This window comes from Eubalaena glacialis, chromosome 5 (genome assembly GCF_028564815.1).
Source record: "Eubalaena glacialis isolate mEubGla1 chromosome 5, mEubGla1.1.hap2.+ XY, whole genome shotgun sequence".
Lineage (NCBI taxonomy): Eukaryota > Metazoa > Chordata > Mammalia > Artiodactyla > Balaenidae > Eubalaena > Eubalaena glacialis.
Window position 1 is genome coordinate 48,444,607 of NC_083720.1, and position 26,623 is coordinate 48,471,229.

Consider the following 26,623-nt stretch of genomic DNA (forward strand, 5'->3'; position numbering starts at 1 on the left):
CTTCCAAAATATAGCAGAGGGAGAAACACTCTCAAACTCATTCTATGAGGCCACCATCACCCTGATACGAAAACCAGACAAAGATGTCACAAAGAGAGAAAACGACAGGCCAGTATCACTGATGAACATAGATCCAAAAATTCTCAACAAAATACAAAATACAGCAAATAGATTCCAACAGCACATTAAAAGGATCATACACCATGATAAAGTGGAGTTTATCCCTGGAATGCAAGGATTCTTCAATATATGCAAATCACTTAAAGTGATAAAACATATTAACAAACTGAAGGAGAAAAACCATATGATAATCTCAATAGATGCAGAGAAAGCTTTTGACAAAATTCAACACCCATTTATGATAAAAACTTCAGAAAGTAGGCATAGAAGGAACTTAACTCAACATAATAAAGGCCATATATGACAAACCCACAGCCAACATCGTTCTCAATGGTGAAAAACCGAAACCATTTTCACTAAGATCAGGAACAAGACAAGGTTGCCCACTCTCACCACTATTATTCAACATAGTTTTGGAAGCTTTAGCCACAACAATCAGAGAAGAAAGAGAAATAAAAGGAATCCAAATCGGAAAAGAAGAAGTAAAACTGTCACTGTTTGCAGATGACATGATAGTATACATAGAGAATCCTAAAGATGCCACCAGAAAACTACTAGAGCTAATCAATGAATTTGATACAACATTAATGCACAGAAATCTCTTGCATTCCTATACACTAATGATGAAAAATCTGAAAGAGAAATTAAGGAAACACTCCCATTTACCATTGCAACAAAAAGAATAAAATACCTAGGAATAAACCTACCTAAGGAGAAAAAAGACCTGTATGCAGAAAACTATAAGACACTGATGAAAGAAATTAAAGATGATACAAACAGATGGAGAGATATACCATGTTCTTGGATTGGAAGAATCAACATTGTGAAAATGACTATACTACCCCAAGCTTTCTACATATTCAGTGCAATCCCTATCAAACCACCAATGGCATTTTTCACAGAACTAGAACAAAATATTTCACAATTTGTATGGAAACACAAAGGACCCTGAACAGCAAAAGCAATCTTGAGAAAGAACAATGGAGCTAGAGGAATTACGGTTCCCTGACTTCAGACTATACTATGAAGCTATAATCAAGAAGTATGGTACTGTCACAAAAACAGAAATGTAGATCAATGCAACAGGATAGAAAGCCCAGAGATAAACCTACACACATATGGTCACCTTATCTTTGATAAAGGAGGCAAGAATATACAATGGAGAAAAGACAGCCTCTTCAATAAGTGGTGCTGGGAAAACCGGACATCTACATGTAAAAGAATGAAATTAAAACACTTCTTAACACCATACACAAAAATAAACTCAAAATGGATTAAAGACCTAAATGTAAGGCCAGACACTATCAAACTCTTAGAGGAAAACATAGGCAGAACACTCTTTGACATAAATCACAGCAAGATCCTTTTTGACCCACCTCCTAGAGAAATGAAAATAAAAACAAAAATAAACAAATGGGACCTAATGAAACTTAAAAGCTTTTACATATCAAAGGAAACCACAAACAAGACGAAAAGACAACCCTCAGAATGGGAGAAGATACTTGCAAACGAAGCAACTGACAAAGGATTAATCTCCAAAATTTACAAGCAGCTCATGCAGCTCAATATCAAAAAAACAAACAACCCAATCCCAAAATGGGCAGAACACCTGAATAGACATTTCTTCAAAGAAGATATACAGATTGGCAACAAACACATGAAAGGATACTCAACATCACTCATCATTAGAGAAATGAAAATCACAAGTACAATGAGGTATCACCTCACACCGGTCAGAATGGCCGTCATCAAAAAATCTACAAACAATAAATGCTGGAGAGGGTGTGGAGAAAAGGGAACACTCTTGCACTGTTGGTGGGAATGTAATTTGATACAGCCACTATGGAGAACAGTATGGAGTTCCTTAAAAGCGCTAAAAATAGAACTACCATATGAGCCAGCATTCCCACTACTGGGCATATACCCTGAGAAAACCATAATTCAAAAAGAGTCATGCACCACAATATTCATTGCAGCTCTATTTACAATAGCCAGGACATGGAAGCAACCTAAGTGTCCATCGACAGATGAATGGATAAAGAAGATGTGGCACATATATACAATGGAATATTACTCAGCCATAAAAAGAAACGAAATTGAGTTATTTGTAGTTATTGAGGTGGATGGACCTAGAGTCTGTCATACAGAGTGAAGTAAGTCAGAAAGAGAAAATCAAATACTGTATGCTAACCCATATATATGGAATCTAAGAAAATAAATCGTTCTGAAGAACCTAGGGGCAGGACAGGAATAAAGACGCAGATGTAGAAAATGGACTTGGGGACACGGGGAGGGGGAAGGGTAAGCTGGGACGAAGTGAGAGAGTGGCATGGACACATATACACTACCAACTGTAAAATAAATAGCTAGTGGGAAACAGCCACATAACACAGGGAGATTAGCTCGGTGCTTTGTGTCCACCTAGAGGTGTCGGATAGGGAGGGTGGGAGGGAGACGCAAGAGGGAGGAGATATGGGGATATATGTATATGTATAGCTGATTCACTTTATTATAAAGCAGAAACTAACACACCATTGTAAAGCAATTATACTCTTATAAAGATGTTAAAAAGAAAAAAGAATAACTCTGAGGGCTCATGACAAAAGAGAAATTGCCTCATACAATGAGCAGTTTATTTCTCTATCCTAACCACCTATCCCACTCTTTCCCATGCATGTGCCTAACTCCCCCCTCTCCCCTCCACCGTAAGTGGGATTTAGAGCTTTTTATGTACATGTATTTTGTCAAAAATGTAGATCCCCGTAATTTCATCCTCAGTTCCCTTCGTCTATTTTTAAAGTGCAGACGTTCTCAAACACTTCGAGTTGGGTGGAAAAGCCCCATCAAAGAACTCTCCTCTTTTACTGGTTCCTTTGCCCATAACATCAAATCTCTTGTAGAAACCGGGGGGAAGGTTGGTGTCACTTTTGGTAAAATCCCTCAGGAGAAGTCTGGTTTGCAGGCACAAAACTGAGGGGGGTATTAACTGTGCTTGAAATGTGACTTCAGACCAAATTTAGCAGCTTTACTCCATAAGGGTTGCTGCCTCCTCACAAAGACCACTGTGATGGACACCATGTAAATGTGACTCCCCATAAATCACGCCCTTTTTAATCCCCTTGCCTTGAGTGCTGGGATGTATAAGAGTGATGGGAGGAGATGTTAGTTCTACGATTATGTTACATTATATGACTCTGCTTTAGCTGAGTAGAGAGAATGTCTCTTGCTGGCTTTGAAGAAGGGAGCTTCCGTGCTATGAAAGAGTCTGTGAGAGCGCCAATGGCAAAGGACTACAGGAGGCCTCTAGGAGATGAGTGGCCTCAGGCTGACAGCTAGCACAAGAGTGGGGACCTCAGAAATACAACCACAAGGAAATGAACTCTTCCAACAACCCCATGAACTTAGAAGAGGACTCCTAAACCCAAAGAGAAATGCAGCCTTACCAACACCTGGATGGTATCCTTATGAGACCCCAAGCAGAGGAACCAGGTAAGTCATTTCTGAACTCCCAACCTTGAAAACTGTGAGATAATGAATGTGCATTTCATTAAGTCACTAAATATGTGGTAATTTGTTACACACAATAGAAAACTAATACAAACATCTTGCATTTTGAGGTAAAAAGAATATTAACACTTAACATTTTTAGGGAAGAATGACATTAACAATTATTATTGTGATACTTTAAAGATGTATTTGAATGTAAAGGATATTTTGACCTATTACAATTCAAAATAGTGAAAGAAAAGGAAGCAGGGAAAGATTTGGGACAGGAAGCAACCAGGTGTCCAAAACATATTAGGTCTACCTAGCTGCAACTATCTTTCATCCTGTGCCTTAAAAAATGGGAAGAATATGCTGTAAATTATTTATTAATGAGAGGAAATGTCAAAGAAACATAGACTTATGAAAACTTAATGCCCAGCAGACCATTCATTATCACCTAGTGTTGACTGAAGTTATGCTTGATTTTGAAAGAGAACAGCAAAGCAAGTTTATGAGTCATGTATATAGATACTTGTATGACCTTCTAGGTCAGTCTTTTTCAAATGTGACCTTTTGTTAGCAGTTTATTAAAATGGGATTTTGTTTTAAACTAAGAAATTAAAAAAAAAAGATTATTAAGCATCACCGAAGATTTAACTAAATCAGAGTCATCAGAGTCATCATCTGCACACACATCCCACTCCACCCACCAAGGGTTTTATAAGGCTCCAACGTAGCCAGTTTAACCATTGATATTTGACATTAGAGGGCTCATCACAAGTAGGTCAATTCTGTTTGTGATAGAAGCACCTTTATGGCTATGATCTTATACATCTAGTTCAAGGGTTCTCAATCTTGGCTACACATTTTAATTACCTGGAAAGCTTTATAAATCCTGACACTCAAGCTTCTTCTGGGAACAATTACAAAGCATGATACCCAGCTATCTGTAGTTTTTAAAGCTCCCCAAATGATTGCAACATGAGACTGCTGATGCATAGCTAATAATTTGCATCTTTCTGCATCTTTTTAAATACATAATTATGTAGCTCAAAACCTAAAACACTGCTGAGGAGGTATGTAGGTCAACCATGACTGCCCCACTCTGATGGAACATAAAACTGATGTTGACTATTTGGGGCCACACTATAATAATTCCTTTTTGTTGAACTTCATGTTTATTATCTTAATTTACTAAAAAACCCCAGAAAAACAAAGACAAAACCCATGTAATGTAGATATCATTATCCCAATTTGTAGAGACAAGGACACACAAGCCACTGATTCAGAGGAATCTCCCTAAACAAATAAGATATGGACCTGAGTCTGAGTGACACCAGTGTTTATGATGTTTGCATTGTACTCGTGTGGTCACCAGACCAGGAGCATCAGTAGCACTTGGGAACATATGAGAAAGGCAAATTCTCCACCCCAATCTCAGACCAACTAAATCAAAATGTTTCAGTCTGGGGCCCAGCAATCCGTTTTAACAAATCCTTCAGGTTATTCTGAGGGACAGTAAAGATTGAGATACACTGTACTATATTCTCCATTTCTATCAGTTGCCTACTTTTGAAGATTCAGTTTAGTATGTGGTAAGAGAAATACAAATGTGGGGATGAGTCAGTGGGTAAGACAGGGTGAGGGGCAGAGAAATCTTCTCTCACTATCTTCCTTTTCTCCAATTTCCCATTTATATTTACAATATATGTTGGAGAAATGCTGTCAGAGATATAGCACTGGAAAAAGACTGGGGAGCTCTGGTAATCTTTACTTGCAGGGGTGTTCAACCACTTTCATACAGGTGTGACTGGTTTAAGATGTTGATGAATGGTTTATTCTTTTAATCAAAATATGGGGAGTTTGTCACTCCCTCTTGCAAGAGCACCAGAATCACAACTAACTGCTGAACAATCATCGAAAGGAAGACACTGGAACTCACCAAAAAAGACACCTCACATCCAAAGACAAAGGAGAATCCACAATGAGACGGTAGGAGGGTCACAATCACAATAAAATCAAATCCCATAACCACTGGGTGGGTGACTCACAAACTGGAGAACACTTATACCACAAAAGTCCACCCACTGGAGTGAAGGTTCTGAGCCCCACGTCAGGCTTCCCAACCTGGGGGACTGGCAATGGGAGGAGGAATTCCTAAAGAATCAGACTTTGAAGGCTAGTGGGACTTGATTGCAGGACTTCGACAGGACGGGGGGAAACAGAGACTCCACTCTTGGAGGGCACAGACAAAGTAGTGTGCACATCAGGACCCAGGGGGAAGGAGCAGTGACCCCATAGGAGACTGAACCAGACCTACCTGCTAGTGTTGAAGGGTATTCTGCAGAGGCAGGGGTGGGGGGTGGCTGTGGCTCACTGCAGGGACAAGGACACTGGCAGCAGAAGTTCTGGGAAGTACTCCTTGGTGTGAGCCCCCCCCGGAGTCTGCCATTAGCCACACCAAAGAGCCGGTAGGCTGCAGTGCTGGGTTGCCTCAGGCCAAACAAGCAACAGGGAGGGAACTCAGCCCCACCCATCAGCAGACAAGTAGATAAAAGTTTTACTGAGCTCTGCCCACCAGAGCAACACCCAGCTCTACCCACCACCGGTCCCTCCCATCAGGAAGCTTCCACAAGCCTCTTAGATAGCTTCATCCACCAGAGGGCAGACAGCAGAAGCAAGAAGAACTATAATTCTGCAGCCTATGGAACGAAAACCACATTCACATAAAGATAGACAAAATGAAAAGGCAGAAGACTATGTACCAGATGAAAGAACAAGATAAAACCCCAGAAAAACAACTAAATGAAGTGGAGGTAGGCGACCTTCCAGAAAAATGATAGTGAAGATGATCCAGGACTTCAGAAAAAAAATGGAGGCAAAGATCGAGAAGATGCAAGAAGTGTTTAACAAAGACCTAGAAGAATTAAAGAACAAACAAACAGAGATGAACAATACAATGACTTAAATGAAAAATACACTAGAAGGAATCAATAGCAGAATAACTGAGGCAGAAGAACGGATAAGTGACCTGGAAGACAGAATGGTGAAAGTCACTGCTGTGGAACAGAATAAAGAGAAAAGAATAAAAAGAAATGAAGACAGCCTAAGAGACCTCTGGGACAACATCAAATGCACCAACATTCTAATTATAGGTATCCCAGAAGGAGCAGAGAGAGAGAAAGGACCCGAGAAAATATTTGAAGATATTATAGTCAAAAACTTCTCTAACATGGGAAAGGAAATAGCCACCCATGTCCAGGAAGCGCAGAGAGTCCCAGGCAGGATAAACCCAAGGAAAAACACGCCAAGACACATAGTAATCAAATTGACAAAAATTAAAGACAAAGAAAAATTATTAAAAGCAACAAGGGAAAAACAACAAATAACGTACAAGGGAACTCCCATAAGGTTAACAGCTGATTTCTTAGCAGAAACTTTACAAGCCAGAAGGAAGTGGCATGAAATATTTAAAGTGATGAAAAGGAAGAACCTACAACCAAGATTACTCTACCCAGCAAGGATCGCATTCAGATTCGATGGAGAAATCAAAAGCTTTACAGACAAGCAAAAGCTAAGAGAATTCAGCACCACCAAACCAGCTCTACTTCAAATGCTAAAGGAACTTCTCTAAGTAGGAAACACAAGAGAAGAAAAGGACCTACAAAAACAAACCCCAAATAATTAAGAAAATGGCAATAGGAACATACATATCAATAATTACCTTAAATATGAATGGATTAAATGCTCCAACCAAAAGACACAGGCTCGCTGAATGGATACAAAAACAAGACCCGTACATATCTGTCTAAAAGAGACCCACTTCAGACCTAGGGACACATACAGACTGAAAGTGAGGGGATGGAAAAAGATATTCCATGCAAATGGAAATCAAAAGAAAGCTGGAGTAGCAATACCCATATCAAATAAAATAGACTTTAAAATAAAGAATGTTACAAGAGACAGGGAAGGACACTACATAATGATCAAGGGCTCAATCCAAGAAGAAGATATAACAATTCTAAATATATATGCACCCAACATAGGAGCACCTCAATACTTAAGGCAAATGCTAAGAGCTATAAAACAGGAAATCAACAGTAACACAATAATAGTGGGGGACTTTAACACCTCACTTACACCAATGGATCATACAAAATGAAAATAAATAAGGAAACACAAGCTTTAAATGACACAACAGACCAGATAGATTTAATTGAAATTTATAGGACATTCCATCCAAAAACAACAGAATACACTTTCTTCTCAAGTGCTCATGGCACATTCTCCAGGACAGATCATATCTTGGGTCACAAATCAAGCCCTGGTAAATTTAAGAAAATTTAAATCATATCAAGTATCTTTTCCAACCACAACGCTGTGAGATTAGAAATCAATTACAGGGGGAAAAAAACGTAAAAAACACAAACACATGGAGGCTAAACAGTACATTACTAAATAACCAAGAGACCACTGAAGAAATCAAAGAGGAAACCAAAAAATACCTAGAGACAAATGACAATGAAAACACGAAAATCCAAAACCTATGGGATGCGGCAAAAGCACTCCTAAGAGGGAAGTTTATAGCAATACAATCCTACCTCAAGAAACAAGAAAAATCTCAAATAAACAATCTAACCTTACACTTAAAGGAACTAAAGAAAGAAGAACAAACAAAACCCAAAGTTAGTAGAAGGAAAGAAATCATAAAGATCAGAGCAGAAATAAATGAAATAGAAACAAAGAAAACAGCAGCAAAGATCAATAAAACTAAAAGCTTCTTTGAGAAGATAAACAAAATTGATAAACCATTACCCAGACTCATCAAGAAAAAGAGGGAGAGGACTCAAATCAATAAAATTAGAAATGAAAAAGGAGAAGTTACAATGGACACCGCAGAAAGACAAGGCATCATAAGAGACTACTACAAGCAACTCTAAGCCAATAAAATGGACAACCTGGAAGAAATGGACAAATTCTTAGAAAGGTATAACCTTCCAAGACTGAACCAGGAAGATATAGAATATATGAACAGACCAATAACAAGTAATGAATTTGAAACTGTGATTTAAAATCTTCCAACAAACAAAAGTCCAGGACCAGATGGCTTCACAGGTGAATTCTATCAAACATTTAGAGAAGAGCTGACACCTATCCTTCTCAAATGCTTCCAAAAGATTGCAGAGGGAGGAGTACTGCCAAGGTCATTCTGTGAGGCCACCATCACCCTGATACCAAAACCAGACAAAGATACTACAAAAAAAGAAAATTACAGACCAATATCACTGATGAATATAGATGCAAAAATCCTCAACACAACAATAGCAAACAGAATACAACAACACATTAAAAAGAGCATACACCATGGTCAAGTGGGATTTATCCCAGGGATGCAAGGATTCTTCAATATACGCAAATCAATCAATGTGATACACCATATTAACAAATTGAAGAATAAAAACCATATGATCATCTCAATAGATGCAGAAAAAGCTTTTGATAAAATTCAACACCCATTTATGATAAAAACTCTCCAGAAAGTGGGCATAGAGGGAACCTACCTCAACATAATAAAGGCCGTATATGACAAACCCACAGCATACATCATTCTCAATGGTGAAAAACTGAAAGCATTTCCTCTAAGATCAGGAAGAAGACAAGGATGTCTGCTCTCACCACTATTATTCAACATAGTTTTGGAAGTCCTAGCCATGGCAATCAGAGAAGAAAAAGAAATACAAATTGGAAAAGAAGATGTAAAACTGTAACTCTCTGTAGATAACATGATACTATACATAGAGAATCCTAAAGATGCCCCTGGAAAAGTACTAGAGCTAATCAATGAATCTGGTAATGTTGCAGGATACAAAATTAATGCACAGAAATCTCTTTCATTCCTATACACTAACAGCGAAAGATCAGAAAGAGAAATTAAGGAAACGATCCCATTCACCATTGCAACAAAAAGAATAAAATACCTAGGAATAAACCTACCTAAGGAGATAAAAGACCCGTGCTCAGAAAACTATACGACACTGATGAAAGAAATCAAAGATGACACAAACAATTGGAGAGATATACCATGTTCTTGGATTGGAAGAATCAATATTATGAAAATGACTATACTACCCAAAGCAATGTACAGATTCAAAGCAATCCCTATCAAATTACCAATGGCATTTTTTTACACAAGTACAAGAAAGAATCTTAAAATTTGTATGAAGACACAAAAGACCCCGAATAGCCAAAGCAATCTTGAGGGAAAAAAACAGAGCTGGAAGAATCAGGGTCTCTGACTTCAGACTATTCTACAGAGCTACAGTAATCAACACAATAGGTACTGGCACAAAAACAGAAATATAGATCAAAGGAACAGGATAGAAAGCCCAGAGATAAACCCATGCACCTATGGTCATCTAATCTATGACAAAGGAGGCAAGGATATACAGTGGAGAAAAGACAGTCTCTTCAATAAGTGGTGCTGGGAAAACTGGACAGCTACATGTAAAAGAATGAATTTAGAACACTCCCTAACACCATACACAAAAATAAACTCAAAATGGATTTAAAGACCTAAATGTAAGACTGGACACTATAAAACTCTTAGAGGAAAACATAGGAAGAACACTCTTTGACATAAATCACAGCAAGATCTTTTTTGACCCACCTCCTAGAGTAATGGAAATAAAAACAAAAATAAACAAATGGGACCCAATGAAACTTAAAAGCTTTTGCACAGCAAAGGGAACTATAAACAGGATGAAAAGACAACCCTCAGAATGGGAGAAAATATTTCCAAATGAATCAATGGACAAAGGATTAATTTCCAAAATATATAAACAGTTCATGCAGCTCAATATTAAAAAAACAAACAAACCAATCCAAAAATGGGCAGAAGACCTAAACAGACATTTCTCCAAAGAAGACATACAGATGGCCAAGAAGCACATGAAAAGCTGCTCAACATCACTAATTATTAGAGAAATGCAAATCAAAACTACAGTGAGGTATCACCTCACAGCCTTTAGAATGTGCATCATCAGAAAATCTACAAACCACAAATGCTGGAGAGGGTGTGGAGAAAAGGGAACCCTCTTGCACTGTTGGTGGGAATGTAATTTGATACAGCCACTATGGAGAACAGTATGGAGGTTCCTTAAAAAACTAAAAATAGAATTACCATATGACCCAACAATCTCACTACTGGGCATATACCCAGAGAAAACCATAATTCAAGAAAACACATGCACCCCAATGTTCATTGCAGCACTATTTACAATAGCCAGATCATGGAACCAACCTAAATGCCCATGGACAGACGAATGGATAAAGAAGATGTGGTATATATATGCAATGGAATATTACTCAGCCATAAAAAGGAACAAAATTGGGTCATTTGTAGAGACATGGATGGACCTAGAGACTGTCATACAGAGTGAAGTAAGTCAGAAAGAGAAAAACAAATATCGTATATTAACGCATATATGTGGAACTAGAAAAATGGTACAGATGAACCGGTTTGCAGGGCAGAAATTGAGACACAGATGTAGAGAACAAACATATGGACACCAAGGGGGGAAAGCGGTGGAGGGTGGGGGTGGTGGTGTGATGAACTGGGAGATTGGGATTGACATGCATACACTGATGTGTATAAAATTGATGACTAATAAGAACCTGCTGTATGAAAAAAAAAAAAGAGAGAGAGGGAAGTGGAGCAAAGGAAGAAAAGAGGACAAGCAGGCAAAGAAAAAAATCAAACAAAGCAATGAATGCAGACTTCAGAGCCTGGGCAATTTTTCATGAAGTGCCACTTGTAGAAGAGAGGCTGTGAAGATGCTGGCTCCGAAGGTTAATGATGGCAGTAATCATGATTCCAATTTGCAATAAATGGCATGAAAGGCAGCCAGACCCCAAACTGGGAGACCTACAGTGAAGGCAGTGGAGTGATAATGTAGCAGCAGTGCAGGGATGCTGAGAGGTTGGTTAAGTTCTTTACTAGGCAACCATTTTGTATCTGATGCATAATCCATTGTTATAAAGAAAAAAAATTATCACAAGATCTCTGAATTAGAGCAAAGGAGTTTGGATGTTCACAGGAATGCCTTTGAAATTCTATTCTACGATGAGCCTTCTCTTAGCATTTACTTTCAGCCAAGACTTGGTCTTTTTCACCTCTTCTCCCTCCCCATCCTCACTGTTCAGTGGTTTGCTGCTGTCAGTGGTCAGTGCTGTTTCATTGTAAGTGCTTCCTCTCTCTGTTGCAGCCTAGGCATGACTAAGAATTCTTGAGCCTAATTTTCAAAGTCCCTTTGTCTTTAGGTCTGTTTATTTGTATGTGTCACCTTGATAGATTACACATCTTGATGTGTAATATGAGTCCTACCTGTGTGGGGTACGCACCCATCTCCATTATATCGCCTTCCTCCCCACCCATTCCGCCCCACAAATGCCTGGGTGTCAGAAGAGGACCAGGTTTCAGAGGAGCAATGGAAGGAAACACTTAGGTAGCCCAGGCAAGGAGAGCAGTGAGGAGCAGAAATGGGGTAGAGAGAGACCCCATGGAGTCAGAGAGGTGGCGGAAGTTTGTGTGCAATATGCATGTTGGGACCTTATAAAAATATTCTGAAAAGGCAACTAGCATTACAAATTCTGTAAGTAAATTTCTGTGTGGATACCGTAGAAGAGGCAGAGTTTTTCATCTGCATGAGGTTGGACAGAGATAGCAATGAGGTGGACAGATTTGAAGAGGATGGAATTAGCAGAAATCTTTGGACTCTATAGATTCCTACAGACCATGGAATGGAGGCTGTTAGGGGCTGGATTTGAGGAGGAATCGAAGCAATTCACTAGGATCTCAAGGGACACCTGTAGCATATGTAACTATGGTTTACATAAGTGTAAGAACATAACACATCTTGGGCTGCATATGCCACTTAATATACGACCATTTAATACTTTTAAGGATGAATTACTTTCAAATAAATTCATGAGGGCGAGTGTTCTCTGCCTATTCAGACCATTAGCTCCTTGAGGACAGAAGCATATCTCCTCTGGCTTTCGAATACCCTGCAGTATCTAGCTTAATCCTGAGCATATACCAAGGCATCACTAAGAGTGTGTGCCTGACAGATTGCCCAGCCCACTCCTTGCCTCTCACCCTCACCCTCTGGTGTGCAAGGACTATCACTCTTCTTGATGATGATTCACTCAGGAAGGCACATGATAGGTGCACCTGGATCACAGAGAACGGAAAGGAGGGACTACCTACAGATACCTGTCGTTCAGAGTCATGGGTAACATGCTCTTTTAGAAATTATCAAACTTATCATGACTTTTCTGCAATACTAGGAGTGGAGTTCCTTGATAGGCTCTGATGTATAGTCAATTAGTCCTATAGACAATTAGAGCTTATTGAAATGATGTCGATATAACCGAAAAGGAAAAAAAAAACCCCAACTAGAAATTGAATAGAGTAAACCTTTCTTCTGTACTCATCTTTGTTCGATTGTACAAGCAATGGTGTACCAAAGTGAACCAAAGCCCAAATGGACACCAACAATTTTCGTATCCAGGAAAGATCTATAAGAAGTGTACATAGGATGGGGCTCTCACAGAACTGCACATTTTCCCTCTCGTTTCTCAGTGCTCCTCTGAGAACTGTGTGAAGGTAAAGTCAAAAAGAAAGTTCTTACATTCTTAAATCCTCTGTAAAGAATCTGGAGCTCCTTCTTGGTAAATTTGCTCTGGGCTTCCAGAAGCTCAAGAGCCTCAGGCCGATGCCTGACGGTGGCCATCTCCAGTTCATCTTCCACGCTGTCTGTGGAGGAAAACCGAAGTCTTAAGAACGGTCACTGCTCACCAATGTGTATACACAGCAACATAGGAAAATGGAATGAAATGTTTACTGCATGTCTGATTTTTCCAGAGGAAGGATTCTCACACTGCTAATAACAGTCTTTACATTTCCCAGAGTATACAGTATTAAGCTAATTCTACATAATATTTTTTCAAACTTTCTAGTCATCAGACACCACACTATGAACATTTTTACAGTAGTTTGAAAAGTGTAAAAATCATGGAAAATCTTAACCCTTCAAATGTGTGTATATATCAAGCATTAGTTATAAAAATGGAATTTTAGTTTGATAGCAGTCTGTACCACCCTTGTATCATGCAACTGTGAGATAGGACTCTGCTAAATACACTCTGAAGTTTCCATTAAAATCAAATATTTTGCCTGGGGCTATAAATAAAGCAGAGAGATCAGGTGCTGAAATGAGTCAAGTACTCAGCTGCCAGATTGACTGGCATAAACCCAGTCTTCATAGGTGCACACTGGATGGAATGGAGCCCAGGGAACTTCTGGCTATGCCCTACTTTGCAGCCAAGGGAATCCATAGCTACGGATAAATGCTGAAATATTATACTTTGCTTTGTGAATTATATTTACACTATAATTTCTCAAAGATGCTCTACACACAAAAAAGAATTTTGTGTCCATGTAAATTTGGTAAATTCTGTAAAGTTTAATGTAGTTTGGGAGCAAAACACTGGAATATAAAGGTTTTGAGAGGATTCGCAACAAAGAATTCTGTTTAACTTTGTTTAACCCATTGACCCCAAATGGTATTTGCCCACTGAACTCTTTCTCCCCACAAGTAACCTCTGCTAACATCTTCATCTGTGCCCTAGGGTCCTGTAGAATGCAAGTCGGGAGGTATTGGGATATATTAGGATCTGGGTGCCCAGGTCTCAAAGTATAGCATCCTTAAGTAATTTCAGCTGCTTTGCAGTGGGGCCCAATGGAGACCTAAGAGATTCTTCCTGCCATCGTCCAGTCCACACCTCAGCTAAGGAACTCCTCACATCCAGGGCCAGTACTGCAGCCATGGCTTCTCTCCATTATATCCCTTACTCTTAGCTACAGATTCCCAACTCAGACAGCTGAGGCTCAGGAGAACGTCTTCTCATCAACTCTGGTCTCAGGGCCACACACTCCTGATTCCATGGCTCATGTGTTAGTTGGAAATTTAGACATTTTTGACTACAAAAGTCACATAATTTTTGATAATTAATGATGTTGCCTCTCGTTAACATCTGTGCCTACTTACTGCCCTGACACTCTGAGGGCAGTGAGGGGCCAGAGCTCTCACTTATCAGGGAAAAGAAAGTCAGTGGAACCCTAATCTTGGTGTGTCTTAGTTACTGCCCTCAAGCAGTTTACAAAAGACCAATAATGGCAATGAAATAAATACTTGGAAAGGTTGTGTTTGTCAAAGTGAGGAAGAAGAGATAAAAGCAAATATTTGTTTTGTACTTTTCATATTATAATAGTTTATTTTGGAACAATGATATGAAAAAGCTGCAGAATAGTGATGGGGGGATAAGAATAATAAAAGGCTATGAAAAGATGGGCAGGCCAAGAATAAACTCTGAGCTGACAAGGATAAAATTGATGAGGAACTAAGTGCAGTGTGTACCTAAAGAATTTGCACAGGGCAAAAAGTGGCTGAGAAAAGGCAGCTGGGCATTAACAAACTGACCTCAGGCTGGGTTTTATGGGGAAAATTTAAAAAGCTAAAATGGGGTTCTTTCAATTTTCTTTTTTGTTCTTTGGATTGGATGGGTTGATTCTACTCAATGGGTCCTGAGCTTGAGAGGATGTAGGAAGACGGTCCTCCATAAAATTTCTGTTGATCCAGCGCATTGGACTGTGTTGAAGTTATTGCAGTTGCCAATGCAGAAATACATGCCACGGAATAGACCTAATATAAATAGACAATAACAGATGGAAAGACTCTGCTCTCTTGAAAATGTCTTGATGAAAGCATCTTTTGAATCATTTACAGTATAATTTCCTCAACTTAAAATATTCCTCTTTCCTTTTTCCTCCAGTTGAAATACATATATCTTTTATAATCCCATTTAAATATTACTGCCTTCTTTCTGAAGCCTTTCCAATTATTCCACCATGCAGAACTGATGGGTCCCTGGTCAGAGTTCTCACATCGTACCTACCTCTCATATAGCATGTAAAACACTAATTACATTTATGATCTGTTCATGTCTGTCTTCCTCATTGTGAGTGCCATGAGGACAGGAGCAATGTCTTAACAGATCTGTATATCCTCTGGACCTAACATAGACTCTAATACCCCAGAGTTCCTCAAAAATTATTTGGGGGATGGGTGAATAAGTGAATCAATTAACAAATGATGTTGCCGCTGAAGTTTCAATCCCCTTGCAGGCCCTTGAACCTTAGCTGCCCTCTAGAAAATTCTCAAACTGGGGTTTGTGGACAGCTGGTGGACCTTGAATGCTTTCTTTGGAATCACAGTATTCTCTATGCATTGTTCTGAGAAACACAGCATGGGCAAAAGTAGAGGAAATTTTAATCAGATTTTCTGAGCAATCTCTCAATCATAGCATAACCTCCTCTAACCCTAATGACCTTTCCACTGGAAAGAAACAAAATAGCACATTAACTTCTCGGCCTTTGTAACAACACAGCAGTCAAAACTACACTACCGACAAGGTTTCTTCCTCCAGCTGGCTCAGACTTGCAGATGCTGAGACTGAGACAAAAGAACCAGGGCCGGAGGGTCCGTGTAATTGAGTTAAGCATGTGTGATAGGATGAGCCTCACGTTCAGTATTCAAAGCACCACCCTTGAAGAAGAGTGTGCCTGCAGACCCTTGTTTTCCTAGCTGACTGACACCTTACTTCTTAATGACTCCTACCTGCCAAAGGGCTGTTTCTATTTCTAGAAGGCTGACAAGCTCTAAAAACACACCTGAAATCATCCGCAATCACCAGCATATGATAAGTTATAAAAGCAACACCACCTAACCCAATCAAGATGCTGATTTGGGAGGCCAGCTCTGTGGAGAGCACAGCATGATTCCTCATAGGACTGGGAACTTCACAGTGTGACTCAGCCGCCATTTAAAAGCATGCACTCTGGGGGGTTTTTAATACAGTGCTTAACATTTATTAAGTTCGTTATATGCCAAGAGATGTGCTAGGTGCTCTACTGATATAATTCTAATCCTCACAATAACTCCGCAATGAGGTAGAATTATCCATTTTTTTACATATGGGGAATCTGAGTCTCACAGTGGTGAAGAAATGAGTGACCAAGTGTTACATAGGAGAAAAGACAGAGGTAGAATTTATACCCAAGTCTTTGATGCCAAACCTTATGTTTTTTCTACTTTGCCAAACTCTCTCTCAATACTGGCAGAAATAACAATGATTAAAAATAACATTTTTCTCTCCTCTCCTGCACTGTCAAATGTCTCAGAAAAGTTGACTATATCCACTGGGTCCATTTCCTACCTCCTGTTCTCTTTTTAATCTACTGCAGTCTGACTTCTGGGCTTGTTATGGGTTGAATTATGCCCCCCTAAAATTTGTATGTTGAAGGTGTAACCTCCAATATGACTGGATTTGGAGATGTGACCTTTAAGAAGATAATTAAAGTTCAATGATGTCATTAGGGTGGGACCCTAATATAATACAAACGGTGTCTTTATAAGAAGAGAGAGAGAGACGCCAGGGATACACAGGCACAGAGGAAAGGCCATGCATGTGAGGACACAGCGAGAAGGCAGCCACCTGCAAACTAGGGAGGGAGGCCTCAGGAGAAACCAAACCAGCTGGCATCTTGATTTCAGACTTCCAGCCTCCAGAACTGTGAGAAATAAATTTCTGTTGTTTAAACCACTCAGTCGGTGGCATTTTGTCATGGCAGCCCGAGCTGACTAATATATGCACCTATATTCAAAAGACATACAACTCCAGTAAAAGCAGGTCTTGCTATTTACAGTGAGCCCAGTGAGCACTGGGTAGTCTAGCCAATCATATCATTTAATCTTTATAGCACCCTATCATCCCTATTTTATAGATAAGAAGACTGAGGCTTGGAGAAAGAGTCTAAATAAATTGTTCAAGTTCGGATGACTAGTTAGTAATGAAGCAGACAGCTGTCTCTAGCACCCTAAAGTCCAACCTTTTATTTTATTTTAATTTTTAAAAATTTTAATTTTGGGGGCTTCCCTGGTGGCGCAATGGTTGAGAGTCTGCCTGCTAATGCAGGAGACACGGGTTCGAGCCCTGGTCTGGGAGGATCCCACATGCCGCGGAGCAACTGGGCCCGTGGGCCACAAATACTGAGCCTGCGCGTCTGGAGCCTGTGCTCCGCAACAAGAGAGGCCGCGATAGTGAGAGGCCCGTGCACCGCGATGAAGGGTGGCCCCCACTTCCCGCAGCTAGAGGAAGCCCTCGCACAGTAACGAAGACCCAACACAGCCAAAAAATAAATAAATAAATAATAATTAAAGGTGCTAATAATTAAAAAAATTTTTTTTAATTTTACTGGAGTACAGTTGATTTACAATGTTGTGTTAGTTTCAGGTGTACAGCAAAATGATTCAGTTACACATATACATATATTCATTCTTATTTAGATTCTTTTCTCTTATAGGTTATCACAGAATATTGAGTAGAGTTCCCCGTGCTATACAGTATGTCCTTGTTGGTTATCTATCTTATATATAGTAGTGTGTGTGTGTTCATCCCAAGCTTCTGATTTATCCCTCCCCACCACGTTTCCCCTTTGGTAACCATAAGTTTGTTTTAGACATCTGTAAGTCTGTTTCTGTTTTGTAAATAAATTCATTTGTATCATTTAAAAAAAATTAGATTCCAAAACTGCCATGAGGTATCACCTCACACCAGTCAGAATGGCCATTATAAAAAGTCCACAAACAATAAATGCTGGAGGAGGTGTGGAGAAAAGGCAACTGTCCTAAACTGTTGGTGGGAATGTAAATTGGTATAGCCACTATGGAGAACAGTATGGAGGTTCCTGAAAAAACTAAAAATAGAACTACCATATGACACAGCAATCCCACTACTGGACATATATCCAGAGAAAACCATAATCCAAAAAGATACATGCACCCCAATGTTCACTGCAGCACTATTTACAATAGCCAAGACATGGAAGCAACCTAAATGTCTATCGACAGAGGAATGGATAAAGAAGATGTAGTACATGTATACAATGGAACCTCCATACTGTTCTCCATAGTGGATTAAAGTCAGAACCAGGTGGCACCCTGGTCTCTTGAATCATCTCCAGGCTTCTGCCAAGGTGCAACTATGCAGGCGTCTTGCTATTGGAATAGGATTGCTAATTCCAATGTTGCTTTTGCATCCTGAGACAAACTGCATACAACTAGCATGCAGTATTCATGTATCTTCTAACAGATTTATTCTTAATCAGATGACAAATTCCCAAACCCAGACACCCTTGAGCTTCCCTGACTGTCTCTTTTTGTTCTTTGTTACTTAGATTTCACTCTCTCAGGGCCAAGGATGTCCTATGTCTGAGTTAACAGTCCCCTCAGGCCATGACACATTTGGGCTAGAAATTGGAATTCAAATCCCCTGGGATCAACAGTATGAGTTTTAATAATAGGCCTCTTTTGCTCATGTCTCACAACTTCTCTTGAAATACAGTGGAAGCCTATTGCAGCCCAATTCATAATTATGCAAATTTGACTCTATCCGAGGTCAAACCATATCCCCCAGAACATCTTGCTTTACAAACAAATATGAGTGTGAGGCCTGCCTTCCTAAGACACACATTTGTAAACAAGGATTGTAATGTTAAAGTAAAACTGTTTATGAAGAATAATGTCACTCCTTCCAAGAAGCTGGTTCAGAGATGAGCCCTTGCCTTATCGTAGCAGGGAACATCGTAAGACTGTTGCCGCATTCTTCTACCTGGGACCTGCCAGACCAGTACTGGATAGCCCAGCCCAACAGCATCTGGTTTGGCAGACTAAAAATGCTCAAATAAAAAAACGTGAAATCAATTAATCACTACTTGAAGCATCCCAATCATAGTGGGTCTATCTACAGGAGGTCCATTTCTCAGTACAGCATAACTCTTCTTTAAAAAATGTATCCATTTTCATTGTAAAAAATCATAAATACTATAACTTTAAAATTCTATTTGAGCTGAAATTGATTTGTCTAGCCAAAAATTCAGCTGGCTTGACTTATATTGCTTTATCTCATTTATAAAAATGCCCTCTGAGTCTTTACTCCCGATGTTTACCCTTTATTAGATTGGTTTCATAGTGACTTGACATGTATGGCAATAACATCACAGAGAGGATGATTACATCTAATGACACATATTATTAAATATTTAGAAGTTTAGTCCAGTGACAGGATTTGGAAGAGGCTTTGACTAATTTTGCTCCACGTTTTGACTTTCCACTACAAGATGCTGGAAGATTCTTGACTATAGCTTTGGAAACTACTCCTAAGAACTTCGGAATAAGGAGGAGATGCTATTGCCTGTTTAATATTCAAGTCTGATACACTGAGACAAAGATACTGCCTGGGAGAAATTTCCAAAGCTACTGTTCATGACACCTATGTAAATTCTTTCTTTCTTTCTCCTGTAAAGGCATCGGTAAGATGCCATATACCTTGAGCACTCCATTCCTTAGTTCCACCCTTCCCAATGCTCAAAGGGGTTGGAATTATAATCAGCTGAGGAAACTGATTTTCAAGAGTTAAGGAATTTGCTCAAGTTTACACAGCTACACAGCTGATAGCAGGGGAGCTCGGATCTGACACCAACTTGTCTTTTTGTTTTATCATTTGACTTCTCTGGGTGGAGAGTTCAAACCTGGGCCAGAACCTGAGGAAAATTTTTACATTTTGCCAACTTTAAATGCTTAATCTCAGGAACGTGAAGGCCTGGGAGACCTCTTGACTATTCCTGTCAAGAGCTGTTTTCGGGTGCACAAGAAGAGTATATGAGTGATTAACTCCAAGCTGATCACGCACAGCCCATGAACAAAAAGCCATACACCTATCCGAAGCACTGCGGGAGTCCTAGCACTTCCCAGACCACTGTGAACAATGAGTACCCCCAAGTTTTTGTTAGTCAGACATGTGTTTCCTCAACTCTGGACCTGAAAGTACATTAGGCCCCAAAAAGCCCTTTATAATTCGTACTTTATCCTATTTATTATTCATATATCAAATGGAAAATGAAAAATACTTTGAAAATGGCCAGTTATTTTGAATGTCTTCTGTTAGAGGTGGTTGCTGGCAATGACATTGCAGTTTCCATTCCAGGAGAACTTGAACTGCTTTGCAATTTCGTGATTGAATTCAATCACTTATAAAATGTAACTGCTCAAAGGAAAATTGATGGAGCTATTTCTCACAACACTTATGAATGGATTGTCTCTACCTTATTTATAAACATAAGTAACTTCACATAAGCTTAGGTTTTAAAATATAATCACCTTATTGGAATACTTGCTATTAGCATTAACCATATTATTACTGCAACCATTCATGAATAGCCCCTTATGATAGGAGCTATTATTTCATAGGTGGTAGGGTCTTACTGGCTTTTTGGTAAATGGGGGAAACAAAAATTATGTTGCCAGTCATTATACACAGAGAGAAAATCTACAATGGAAATGCTGAGGTTGGGGGAGAAGGAACAAGAAATGTGATTGAACTTTCACTTAAAGGCAGACCAAAAAGATGGATATTTTAGTCAAGAAACTCAACAACTGATACGGCCTATGATCAAAGAGAAAATTTTAAACGTAGTGAAACATGGAGAGAGACGAAGAAAGCCCATAATAGTTCACTAAATTAAAAATGCCCTAACAAGAGTTTCTCTTGAAACTTAATAGACTTTCTCCTGTTTGTCCTAAAAATCTAATAATAATAGCAAACCACTTTTTACAGCATTTGTTCTATGCAAGAACAAATACATTTACATACATTAACTCATAAACTCCCCATCAGCATACTCTGGATGCTATATTCTGTTCTATAGATGAAGACACTGGCACAGAGAGATTAAATAACTTGCCCATGGTCACAAAGAAGAAAAGCCAGGGTATGAACTCTGGAAAGACTGGTTCCAGGGTTTACATAATTAACTATTCTGCTGTTCTGTCTCCCATAGAAAATGAGGGAGGATGATGCCCTACTTATCTACAAATGACACGTCCAACCAAGAATCAGAAAATTAGTAGCAAAAGGGCTTTAAGCAGAAGATAGAGTTAGAGTTGAAAGTGGCCTTTAATCCAGCCCCTTAACTTTATAAATGCACATTTAAATACAGAGTCTTAAATTTAGTGGTTGTAAATCAAAAGCTACTGGGCACATCAGTGGCAGAACTGGGCCTTGATTCCTAGTGCAGCACTTTGCCAAATGCCTGTTGCAACGTCCTGTCACAATCAATAAACATCCCCATCCTCACTGCATTCATATTTTAATAAGCTTCTGACTCCACCTCAGGAGCAGGTGGGGATGCTGAAGGAGGGCCGCCAACAAGAAGGAGCCCCTGAGTCACATAATAATACCTGACATCTGATGGCTGGCTCTTGGTAGTAAGCAAAGTTATTTTCCCTTTCGTTACTATAGCTAAACATCATGATTACTCTGTGTACAGGTAACGTCACCCTGTTTTTATAGATGAGGAAATCACTGTTGGAAGCAATGTTGTAACTCATGACGGACATATAAATAAGAAGCTATAGACTTCAGGACTTAAACCCAAGTTTACTGACTGTAAAGTCTAGAAGTGACAGCTGATTACCTGAGAACAAAAGAAGGGACATAAAGTGGAAAAGGAGCTTGAGCATATTACAGCAAATAATAATAACAATAAAAGAATCAGGGACCAAATTCTGATCTTTAATTGTTAGGAAAAAAACTGTCTTCATTTTATGCCATTTCAGAAGGTAGCATGCAGGTGATACGTTTCTAAAAGATTCTTAATTAAAAAAATGTTACATTTATAACATCTACTGTAAAGGAATAAACATTTGGAAATTTTATTTATGCAAAATATAATGCCCGATTCATAAGATGTTACTGTGTTGTATGTTGCTTTGGTAGAGGGTATATAAATGGAATTCGTTATCCTGGGAGTTAAAAACAATTTGCGTAAGTTTAGTGATAATAAATTTTTGGAGATATATTAGGGAAATGTTTTCGAGCTAATATCAGTGATGGCAGTAATATTCTGCCACAAAACATTTATCCATCATGGCCATGTTTAAGACAGAGTACTAGGGAAACTGAGCAGTGATCTAGGTTTTGTTATGTTTCTCCTAGGTTTAAGCTAGTTTCTTAGTTCAGAGAAAGTTAGACTGTGTAGTCCAAATGCCAGCTGGACATTTATTGTGTGACTAGGATAAGTTAGTAAAACATTCCATGCCTGAGTGCTCCCATGTGTTCAATGCCAGAGAAATGAGAATAAAATTGTACCCAGTATCGTAGCATAGAGTGATTAAATAAGGAGGTACATGTACCTGGCATATAGTAAACACTCAATCACAGTGTTATTGTTATTATTTGTATTAGTATTAGTATTAATTACAGTAATACCTGGTGTCACCCTTCACATGATAAAGCAGAATGGTGCCTGGAACCCCTCATTCTAGGAAATTATTCAGTAGCTCTAGATTTTTGTTTTTTGCTGGGTCTGTTTCTCAGTTCTGACACTGGAAAATGTGTTTGACCTCTCCAAGCTTCCATTTAAAAATTTCTAACTACGGATAAAATTTGTTTCAATTTCATAAAATTGTTTTGAGAGATTGCTTCAATTACTTACTGACATACAATATTGATATATTGTATCAATCTATCAACTGATCAATATATCAATATATTGATACAGTATTGATTAATAAAGGACCACAATTATGATTACTAATAGTTATTGCATACTTCCTAGTGAGGCTTTGTTCTAGAATCTTCGGGAGTGAGGGTTCTGTTACTACACTTCTTGAGTGTGAATCCCTTTTCTGACTTTTGTTAACTGTATGACCTTGGGCACGGTGCTTAGTCAGTCTATGCCTCAGTTTCTTCATCCATGAAAGGGGCATAAAAATAGGACTCGACAAAGAACTGTCAAGAGGTCGAAATGAAATAATGTGTTAAAAGCGTGTAAAAATAGAGCCTGGCACATAGTGTTTAAAATATTATTATCATTTAATTATTTAAAAGTCCTTCAGGGTGAGTATTATTTTGCCCATTTTAGATGGCTAAATCGAGGTACAAGGCAGCTGAAAAAGGGTAATTCCATCAGTTGTCAAAGCCCTTGCCCTAAAAATTGCACTCAGTTGTTTCTTTTTGCAGAGACTCAACACTGACCAATTACTGTTCATGGGATCCACTGGAAACCACAGCTCCCTTTGGAACCTTTTATACTCTTCTGTTTGGTGTTGACACGAGAATAAGGACCATTTTTTTGGAATGAAATTCGAGGCAATAGCCTAGCTTTATTGCCTGTCATTTCCTCCCACACACCTTATGATCTAATATCTGGGACAATTCTCTGTTCTCTGAACAAAACCTGCGTTGTCAACTTACATACTTCTGCTTACACTATCTCCTCTACGTGGATCTGCTTTCCTTCCTCATCAACCTCTCTCTTTTCTCTTTAAGGCTCATCTCAATGGGTTTCACAGAGGAGAGGCCTCCTGAAACTTCTATGCAGCATGTATACTGTCTGTTGTTCGCTTTGATTGAGTTGTACATCATTGACCTGCTTGAATATTGAGAGACCTGGGCTTGAGTCTCAGCTCTGCTGCTTCGTAGCTATGGAATTTGGGGTGAGTCACTTAAAATCTCAAATCCTCAGTCTCCTCATCTGTAAAATGAAGATAATAATAGCACTAACAAAAACACTGAAGATTAAGTGGAATAATGTATGGATTTTGCAAAGTGTATGGTATATGATAAAAATCCACATGCATGCTTTCTGCTATTATGATGATGATTTTGCCATTGACCCCTCTAACATCTGCTCATCTAAAGCATTAACTAACTTTACAGTGTCATTGAGATGAATTAAATGTGATTTGTATTACCTTCAGGAACACTCACTGGAGAATATATCTACCTCCAAGCATATTCAGAGAACACTACAAGGTAATAGTTGGAACTGTTGTTCTACCCAAAGTCTCAAATGAGAGTGTTTTGCAAAAAGGTGAATAAGGTTTCCCCTGTCAGTACATCTCCAGAACTTGTTTTTCTGTTTTTTGTTTTTTTTTTCTGAAAGCTTGCAAGCAAAGATGGGTCAGTGTTTCTGTAAAAAAAAACTTTGCCCATCACACTTGCTGCTCTATATCCCCTGGCAAGAAGGCAATTTGAAACTAAGAAAGTTAAGCTTTAACCTTGCAATCTAAGCAGATAACACAGCAATGGTCTATATTTTATAGACCTGGTGGAGTATAAAATTGAGTTCGCTTGAAGTGTTAGGCTCCCATTTTAGTGTCTTAAAGGAAACCAGCAGAAGCCAACATTGCCTGGACTCATGTTTAGCCCAAATATTACTTCTAGGTCAATGCACATGGAAAATAGGTATTTATGACTCCTATTAGAAACTGCATGACGGACCGATCATGAAATCATTCATTAAAAAAGACCAAAAGAGAAGATTTTTGTTTATCTAAACTTTTATGTAGCTTCTTAGAAGTAGTCATCACTCTACCTCTTCTGTTCCAAATTAACAGTAAGGAAAATAGTGGAAAAATCAAGTGGGAAGCAAAAGATTTCATCATATAGGTAACTTGACAAAAAGACATCAGTCCACAATAAAGCTTTATTCCAGCATGGCTTGTGTTCTTCAGACACTTTAAACCAATATGTCTAAAATAAACCTATCATCATCTTTTCTTAACCCACTTTCATGACCTTCTCTGTTTCTTATCTTGCTTACTGTCACCGTTATTCTTTTGGCAGAATTGTGTCGTCCTTTTGCTGGTTTTCACTTAATACCACCACTTGTTCCCCAGTGTTTCCAGTTACACTTTCACCATGTGTTTCAAATCCATCCTTTCCCTCCTACCACTGTTAACTTTACATGTAGGCCTTTTTCCTCTCCTGTAGGTCTAGTGGTGAAGACCTTAAGCTCCGGCATCACTCTGTCCAAGGTCAAATCCTTGCTTTGACACTTGGTAATTGTGAGATCTTGGGTTAGTGGTTTAATTTCTTTGTTTAGTTCTCTCCTCTAAGTGGGGATTATAATTGTGCTTTCCTCATAGGTTTGTAGGACGTATTTACAATACTTGTTCAGGTTTAGAATAGTGTTGTGCCCAGTAAGAGTTAGCTGTTTATATTATTTCTTGCATACGATTTTTAAGCAGTTTCCCAACTGATCTTCCTGTTTTCTTTTTTCTCTTCCCTCAACAATTTACCTGTTTTCTGATTTATTTTTGTGTCATTTTCTCACTCCAAGGTTTGGTTGGCTCCTTGATTCAGAAACTAATACCCAACTAGCTCTTGGTGACAGTTTTGAGAACTTGTCTCTGTCTTGTCTTCAAATGTTGCTTTTGATCCTTTGCTACTCTTTTCTCTGATTTCAAGTTCACCAGCAACCCTTCTAAAGTTGGATTTGTGTCCAGCTCCTTTGACTATTGGCTGGCTTTAGCCATCTTACAACCTTTTCCACGCAAAGAATCATGCCCCATCATGATCTAGCAATCCCACTTCTGGGTGTATATCCAAAGGAAATGAAAACAGGATCTCAAAGAGATATTAGCACTCCCATGTTCAATGCAGCACTATTCACAATAGCCAACACATGGAAACAGCTTAAGTGTCCATCAATGGATGAATGGATAAAGAAGATGTGGTATATATACTCAATGAAATAATCTTCGGCCATGAGAAAAAAGGAAATCCCGCCATTTGTGACAATATGGATGAACTTTGAGGGCATTACGCTGAGTGAAATGAGCCAGACAGAGAAAGTGCGTGGTACCACTAATATAAGGAATATTTGAAAAAGTCAAACGCATAGAAACAGGGGAAAGGTGGTTGCCAGGGTCTGGGGGTGGGGGAAATAGGGAGAGGTTGGTAAAAAGGTACAAACTTTCAGCTATAAGATGAATAAGGTCTGAGGATCTAATGTAAAACATGCTGATTATGGTTTATAACACTGTATTGT

The 26,623-nt window shown here is 38.9% G+C and overlaps 1 protein-coding gene across 5 annotated transcripts in view; it reads right to left on the minus strand.

Annotated features, from left to right (window-relative positions):
* Positions 1 to 26,623, minus strand: part of KCNIP4 (potassium voltage-gated channel interacting protein 4) — a 235,952-nt gene that overhangs the window by 98,671 nt on the left and 110,658 nt on the right. For 2 of the 5 annotated variants that reach the window (XM_061191272.1, XM_061191273.1), the window contains exon 2: positions 13,299 to 13,423. In XM_061191272.1, the coding sequence (XP_061047255.1) occupies positions 13,299 to 13,423 (125 nt within the window). Of the gene's footprint in view, positions 1 to 13,298; positions 13,424 to 14,157; positions 14,186 to 26,623 lie in introns of those variants that run through there. The other 3 variants (XM_061191275.1, XM_061191274.1, XM_061191276.1) reach the window with 3 other exon arrangements.